Source organism: Notolepis coatsorum (genome assembly GCF_963971535.1).
Source record: "Notolepis coatsorum genome assembly, chromosome: 19".
Classification (NCBI taxonomy): domain Eukaryota; kingdom Metazoa; phylum Chordata; class Actinopteri; order Aulopiformes; family Paralepididae; genus Notolepis; species Notolepis coatsorum.
The window spans coordinates 6019229-6027499 of NC_140183.1; the positions used below are offsets into that span (position 1 = coordinate 6019229).

Below are 8271 nucleotides of genomic sequence, written 5' to 3' on the forward strand. Positions count from 1 at the left end.
GCGGTCAGGCAAGCGATACCGGAGTCTTAAGGCGAGCACAGAAAGACTCAGAAGAAGCTTCTATCCCCAGGCCATCAGGCTGCTAAACGAACAATAAACACTATGCAACAACCATCAAATGCACACAGCACACACACCCACACGCATACACTCACTTAAACCACACAAACACACTTTATATTGATTGATAAAGGATTTGCACTACAACTCGTACACCCACTGTAAATTGTACCTAAATTGCATCTCATCCCATTTCTGCCTTGCACTATATAGTATTGTATTAGTACACTGCACAGTATTGTATATTATATGGTAACTCAGTTACGTCTATTCTGCATCGAACATTGTACATATGTCTATACTGAACACTGTGACCTCATTTTTTTTTTACTTCTAATTTACATGCTATACTATGTTATTTTATTTCATACTTATCTTGTCTTGCACAGTCTCTGGAGCGTAACAGTAAGAAGCATTTTGTATAAAAGTATTCTGTACTTCTGTATGACAACTATTAAAGAAACTTGAAACTTAAAGAGAATTGTAGAAATCCCCATGAAAGAGCTGAATACTCTGTGCACCAAGGTGGGAGTCACTTGCTTCAAAGATACAGAATACCACCCCCCCCACCCCACCCCCTCCTAATAGACAGTCTCCTCCCACCGCATGTATATATTATCTCCTCGCCGTATGTATATTTCTCTCCCACCCACCCACCCCCTCCAAATGTACAGTCTCCTCACCACCGTATGTATATTTCTCTCCCACCCACCCACCCCCTCCTAATGTACAGTCCCCTCCCCATCATATGTATATACTCTGTCAGGATCTATGGGTAACAGTACTGTATATTTGAATACCATATATGTCACAAATGTATCAGTACTAAATACCTGTATGTCCCTATGCCATACATGTCATGTATGTTGAGTATGTCATAAATGTCTATATGAATTGAAAATGGGGGACCCTGATGTAAACAAGACAAACGTCTTTCTCTGGTCTGCATCCCCTTAACAATTGTGTGTATTGAGCTGTACTGCATTGTACCCATTCTGCAATCTGTTAAATAAAGTTTTCATTCATTCATTCATTCATTCACCAGTTCCTGCATGAGTACTGCACCACCATGAAGCCTCTGACTGTAGCACTGGACATTTTACAAGGTGACTGTCCTTATGGAACTTTACTACCCACACTTGAAGTGCTGATGCAGAAGACCCTCGGTCTGAAGGACACCCTCTCCAAGACGACTGCAGGCCTTCCAGATGCCATAGTGCAGGTATGTTCCACCTTTGAGTTAAACATCTTTTGCATTGCACTATTCATGAACATGGAACACCATACTGCAGTATGTAGGTTGTCAGTAGCACACAATAATAAATAATAATAATAGCATAGGAGGAGAAGTACCGTTTAATAGACTAGTCGACTAGTCTCGCACATCCCTAAATAACAATATCAAAATATATTTCTCAGGCTATCCAGACTCGTTTTGCCCCAGTGCTGGACAACAAAGATGCCCTTCTCGCAGCTGTCAGTTGTCCAAAGTTTAAACTCCGGTGGCTGAGAGACGAAGGTAGGAAGGAGCAAGTGAAGGAGCTCCTGACAGAAGAGTGTCGCTCCTACAATGCTGGAGCACAGAGGCCTGCCAGCGTCCCCAACCCCAACACATCTGCCGGCGAAGGTGAGCTGGACTTTTTCTCCTTTGAGGCCGAGCCAGAGGAGGAGACCTATGTGGCAGAAGAGGAGGTGATGGACTACCTAAGGTCAGAGCATGAGCTTCAGATACTGCATACTGTAGGTATTCAAACATAAAGAACATTTTCTTGAAGTATAACACTCCAACCCCATCGAGTGCTCCTGTGGAGCGTCTTTTTAGTCTGGGAGGGTTGGTGCTCACGCCTAGAAGGAACAGACTTTCTAAGTTACTCTGATAATCAAGTAATCAGTAAAGTAACTAGATAACTTTTTAAAGGAGTAATCCGTAATCAGTAATCAGATTACTTTTACAAGTAATCTGTGGCATCACTGTCCCCAACACATAGTTCCGCCCCACCTAGAATAATGTTCACCAGCCGCCACTGCAGTCGAGAGAGGGTTAAGTGAAGATCAGATGAGAGGGAGGAAGGGAGGGAGGGAGTCGAGAGAGGGTTAAGTGAAGATCAGATGAGAGGGAGGGAGGGAGGGAGGCGAGAGAGGGTTAGGTGAAGATCAGATGAGAGGGAGGAAGGGAGGGAGGGAGTCGAGAGAGGGTTAAGTGAAGATCAGATGAGAGGGAGGGAGGGAGGGAGGCGAGAGAGGGTTAGGTGAAGATCAGATGAGAGGGAGGGAGGGAGGGAGGGAGGGAGTCGAGAGAGGGTTAGGTGAAGATCAGATGAGAGGGAGGGAGGGAGGGAGGGAGGGAGTCGAGAGAGGGTTAGGTGAAGATCAGATGAGAGGGAGGGAGGGAGGCGAGAGAGGGTTAGGTGAAGATCAGATGAGAGGGAGGAAGGGAGGGAGTCGAGAGAGGGTTAGGTGAAGATCAGATGAGAGGGAGGAAGGGAGGGAGGCGAGAGAGGGTTAGGTGAAGATCAGATGAGAGGGAGGGAGGGAGGGAGGCGAGAGAGGGTTAGGTGAAGATCAGATGAGAGGGAGGGAGGGAGGGAGGGAGGCGAGAGAGGGTTAGGTGAAGATCAGATGAGAGGGAGGGAGGGAGGGAGTCGAGAGAGGGTTAGGTGAAGATCAGATGAGAGGGAGGGAGGGAGGGAGTCGAGAGAGGGTTAGGTGAAGATCAGATGAGAGGGAGGGAGGGAGGGAGGCAGTCGAGAGAGGGTTAGGTGAAGATCAGATGAGAGGGAGGGTGGGAGGGAGGGAGTCGAGAGAGGGTTAGGTGAAGATCAGATGAGAGGGAGGGAGGGAGGGAGGCAGTCGAGAGAGGGTTAGGTGAAGATCAGATGAGAGGGAGGGAGGGAGGGAGTCGAGAGAGGGTTAGGTGAAGATCAGATGAGAGGGAGGGAGGGAGGGAGTCGAGAGAGGGTTAGGTGAAGATCAGATGAGAGGGAGGAAGGGAGGGAGTCGAGAGAGGGTTAGGTGAAGATCAGATGAGAGGGAGGGAGGGAGGGAGGCAGTCGAGAGAGGGTTAGGTGAAGATCAGATGAGAGGGAGGGAGGGAGGGAGGGAGGCGAGAGAGGGTTAGGTGAAGATCAGATGAGAGGGAGGGAGGGAGGGAGGCAGTCGAGAGAGGGTTAGGTGAAGATCAGATGAGAGGGAGGGTGGGATGGAGGGAGTCGAGAGAGGGTTAGGTGAAGATCAGATGAGAGGGAGGGAGGGAGGGAGGCGAGAGAGGGTTAGGTGAAGATCAGATGAGAGGGAGGAAGGGAGGGAGGGAGGGAGGCGAGAGAGGGTTAGGTGAAGATCAGATGAGAGGGAGGGAGGGAGGGAGGCGAGAGAGGGTTAGGTGAAGATCAGATGAGAGGGAGGGAGGCAGTCGAGAGAGGGTTAGGTGAAGATCAGATCAGATGAGAGGGAGGGAGGCAGTCGAGAGAGGGTTAGGTGAAGATCAGATCAGATGAGAGGGAGGGAGGGAGTCGAGAGAGGGTTAGGTGAAGATCAGATGAGAGGGAGGGAGGGAGGGAGTCGAGAGAGGGTTAGGTGAAGATCAGATGAGAGGGAGGGAGGGAGGCAGTCGAGAGAGGGTTAGGTGGTGAAGCGTTTCTCTGAATACATTTAAATGTATTCAGATCACAACAGAAGATTGCGAGTGACTCTGCAGTCCTCAAGCCTCAGGACATCTCAGGTCAGAGAGAAAGTAGATTAACTCAGGGGGGGAAGGAAGGAGGCGTGAGGTAAATAGAAAACAACAGACCACACCACTGCAGGGAGATACTATACTCCCCCTGATGCGTCAACACTGAAATCAGGAACACAGTTTGAGAAAGTGAATTCCCAGCACAACACAGCAGGAACGTATTGGTGTCATGGAGCCCTTTACTATTCAGGCCCCAGGCAGGAATCTGTGCCACTGTATGACATGCAGTTACTTATTATATTATACTGTATGTGTGAAGCAGGGTGTTACTGGACGAGAGCAGCTGTGCTCAGTCAGGCTACCCTGCGTGAATAATAGGTACAATACGCAAATAATAATAGAACAGAGGCCAACATGATCTGTAAATGGTGCATTTATATATTGTTTTATTGTTTTATTGTGGATCCCCATTAGTCTACACCAAAGTGAGACTACTCTTCCTGGGGTCCAAACATAAAAAATACAAACACACACACACACAAAAAAAAGTTAAAATAAAATATAAAACCACAAACATTGAAGTACTCACAAGAAAACATCACAACAAACGAAACAGTGAATAAAAGCTCACGCAATATTCATAAGTTAGATATCACAATTCTCCAACCATAAAATACAAATTTCATAGTCAGTCCATAAGAACAAAACAGTTCAAAATCATTTATATGATTTGAACTCATAATTTAGCATAACTTTTCTCAAGTCATCGATCACCTTTATATTTCCATACTAATTTCCATAATAAGTCAATGACCAAAATGTAACTCATTATTCATGAACGCAATTTTAAGCATTTTTTTATTACCATAGTTATCATTCTGGGTATTTTATTCCAATAAGCAACTGCTCTATACATTACCGTCTTTTTCAGAGCATTTGTTTTTGGTAGAGGTAAAGTAAAGCATGAATCTATAATGCTTGCCTTGTGCTATATCCATGTCTCATATTAGTTGGGTACAGTTGTGAGTGCAAACCCTCCGGTTTCCCAGTATTACAGATATTAAACTAAAAAGTTACAGCTTTTATCCAAAGCACTTTATAATTTTGTTCCTCACATTCACCCGTTCACTCACTCACACATACACAGACGGTGGACAAGTGAAGATCAACCTCAGTGAGGTAAAGAGGGTCCAATCTTTGGAATGCAGCTGATCCTATGCTGAGGAAATCTCCATCTCTGCTTATTTTTAAAACAAACTACAGAAAAATGCTCATATCCAAAAGTAGTAGATAGATAAATAGGTCATACATGTAGGTATGCATTTGGTTATGTGGGTGGGTAGGTTTGTAGGCAGGTGGGTGGGTGGTTATGTATTATTATGTACGCAGTATACAGTATATGCATGTATCATGTACTGTGTGTATGTATGTTTGTGTTAACACATATCTTTTGAATGTATTACTGGTATTTAAAAAATAATATGTATATTTTAGTATGTTTGATTTTACAAAACAGGGGATGTTTTTAATTAATTTTTTTTGCTTTTTTTCCGGTCCTTTTTTGAGGGCACTCCATCCACCCCCCCCCCTCTTCGGGGGACAACTTTATTATTTATTATACGTTTTAACTATTTACAGTGCAAAATAAAATAAAAAGTGTAGTAAAATAAGAAAAATTGTGACATTTCATTGCCCTCTCGGAGGGGGGAATTCAGACTAGACATTGACAAACAAATTACAACTAAGGACAATGAAGGACAACAACGAATACACATGACAAGGGAAAGGGGGGGGGGGCAGAGCGCGGCATGGTGGTGTAGTCGTTAACACTGTCGCCTCACAGCAAGAAGGTCCAGGGTTCGATTCCCGCTTGGGGACCAGGTTTCCACGTTGCCAGGTACCCAGGTGGGGGATCTCCCGGGCCTTTCTGTGTGGAGTTTGCATGTTCTCCCCGTGCTCGCAAGGGTTTCCCCCCGATAAGATAAACCCAATGGAAAAACATGCACACAACAGATCGCTGACGCTGTTGCGTCCTTGACGAAGACGGGCAGGAGCACTTGGATTGGTCCCCGGGCGCGGTACCTCGCCGACGCCCTGTCTGCTCCCGGCTGCCCTTGGGGGGAAGGACGACGGGATGGGTTAAGCGCAGAGACTCAATCGCATCGGCGACTGAGAAAAAAGACAATGCATGTGTGTGTGTATTCCAGTGTGTGTGTGCCGCTCCCATTGCATGTCCCAGTTCGTTGCATGCGGAATAAAGACCTCTAAAGAGGTCCTGCATTATTATTATGTCCTGCATTATAGAGAGGGGGGTAAGTAAAGTAGGGGGTGAGGAGGGGGATTGAGAGAAGGGTGGGTTGTTGTGGAGTGGATGGCCCACATGTCAATCTCCTGTGATTAGGAGCCTAGATTATCCACAAGCAATTCCCAGATGCTATTAAATTGTGAGACTTCGATGTGATCCACGGTTGAGATTGTTTCCTGTGATATGTAATTTGAGAGAAGGCCCAACAGTTTTTTTTTTAAACTTTTGTTTAACTCTTTGTGTTAATAAATAAATACAAAAAATACAAAACCTGCTCATCGGGGGCAGTTAGGGGTTAAGTGTCTTGCTCAAGGACACTTCGACACGCTGCCCGGGAGGAGAGGGAATCTAACCGGGAACCGCCGGATTACCAGACGACTGCTCTCATCAGTTTTTACTGATGAAGACCAGTGGTGGAGACGTGCTGGGGGAGGAGAGAGATGTAACGCGAGCTGGGGGAGGGGAGAGACGTAAAGGAACATCGATTCAGTTCGCATTGATTTTTCTCTTTCATGAATATCAGTCTGTGTTTGCAATGTTTTCATTTGATTTTTATTTAACTTTTATTTAACCAAGGATGACTTGCTGACTTGCTCTCTCTATGCTGTTGTGCTTTTGTGGAGCTGTGCATTGCCATGAACGGAACAAATTTAAATGAAATGAAATGAAAGTTGTTGAGAGAGGAAAGAGCAACACATGTTCGCTTCCCCCCCCCCCCCCCCCCCCAGCCAGACTGGGGATTCAAACCAGAGACCTTGTGATCCCAATTCTACTTCTCTAACGTCTACTCCGCAACTGCCAATAAGAATGACCCTGGATATTTTAATCGGGTAAGTGTCATTGAGATGATCTCTTTTCCAAGAGAGACCGGGCCAAGACAGCAGGATAAATTCATAGAATAATATCCTACAAAACCCATTCAGTGTTCAGGGTTAAAGGAAGTGAGATATTAAGAAACACAGAAAACTCCCAATTGATTGTTTCCAGGTCAAAACATCAAAAGTAATCAGATTTTCCAGCAGCAAGTTGGCTTGTAGTGTATTCCAGGAAGAGAGAATACCTTAACATCCGGGCCCAGATAATAAGCACAGGTACAGATAATCAGCACAGGCACAGATAATCAGCACAGGTACAGATAATCAGCACAGGTACAGATAATAAGCACAGGCACAGATAATAAGCACAGGCACATATAATCAGCACAGGTACAGATAATAAGCACAGGCACAGATAATAAGCACAGGCACAGATAATAAGCACAGGCACAGATAATAAGCACAGGTACAGATAATAAGCACAGGCACAGATAATAAGCACAGGCACAGATAGTAAGCACAGGTGGGACGAGCCTAGACTATAGCCGCCAATGTTGCGTGATATGAAAGTGCTCAGATAGGAGAGGAGCAAACCGTATAAATACATGTGGGCCAATGGAGGCCAATTAGCCCTGGCCTTGGTTACAAACCTCAATGCACTACGCTACAGTAGACACTATCTAACAAACGTAAACACTGGGCAAACGCGTTCCTAGAAAGCACATCTCCCTAATCAAGCGGAAGTAAAAACGTAGAAGCGACCGCACATCTCGTCCTACAGATTCACTAGAACAGCAGGCTGTGTTCCTAAAATAAAACCCTATCTTTAGCTTCCAGCTTCTTCACAAGCTTTTCAATGTGAGGTTTAAAAGCAAGCTGACTTATAATAAAAAAAAATACCCACATGTTTGTACTTCTAAACCAGTTTGAATGTCATGTAGTGAGGACTGCCATGCGGGGCTGTCCTGGTAGCTCAGTGCTGTGATGAGGATAAGGCTGAGACCACTTATCGATTTATCGATTTTTTTTTTGCATATAAAAAAACAACAACATTATACTAGGTCTTGTGGCATGTTTTAGTTAAAACATCCCCATTTCATGTAAATTCAGTTGAATTGCAACTCTGCACTGTGCATTCAATATGCAGTGCACTCCTCCATCACATCCAGAGGATCATGTGGTGGTTTTGAACGGGCAAATCTGTAACACTAAAGATGGCGGCAACGACAAAGAATTGCTGCAAAATAAACATAAATTAGTTTTTTAAATAATAACAATAAAAAAAACATATATATATATATTATAATTTTTTTATTATAATAAAAAATATCTATATTTAATCGATTCTTCCAAATGGCATATCGTCTCAGCCTTAGATGAGGACTGCCATAGGGAGGTGTAGTCTGATGTCACTTTGGACC

General features: G+C 44.7%; 1 protein-coding gene across 1 annotated transcript in view; it reads left to right on the forward strand.

Annotated features, from left to right (window-relative positions):
- Positions 1–1129: 1129 nt before the first annotated feature.
- Positions 1130–8271, forward strand: part of kcns2 (potassium voltage-gated channel modifier subfamily S member 2) — a gene marked incomplete at both ends in the record, with an annotated part of 13982 nt that continues 6840 nt past the window's right edge. The window contains 3 exon segments of the mRNA XM_084335932.1: positions 1130–1282; positions 1480–1769; positions 3723–3778. Of these exon segments, the coding sequence (XP_084192058.1) occupies positions 1130–1282; positions 1480–1769; positions 3723–3778 (499 nt within the window).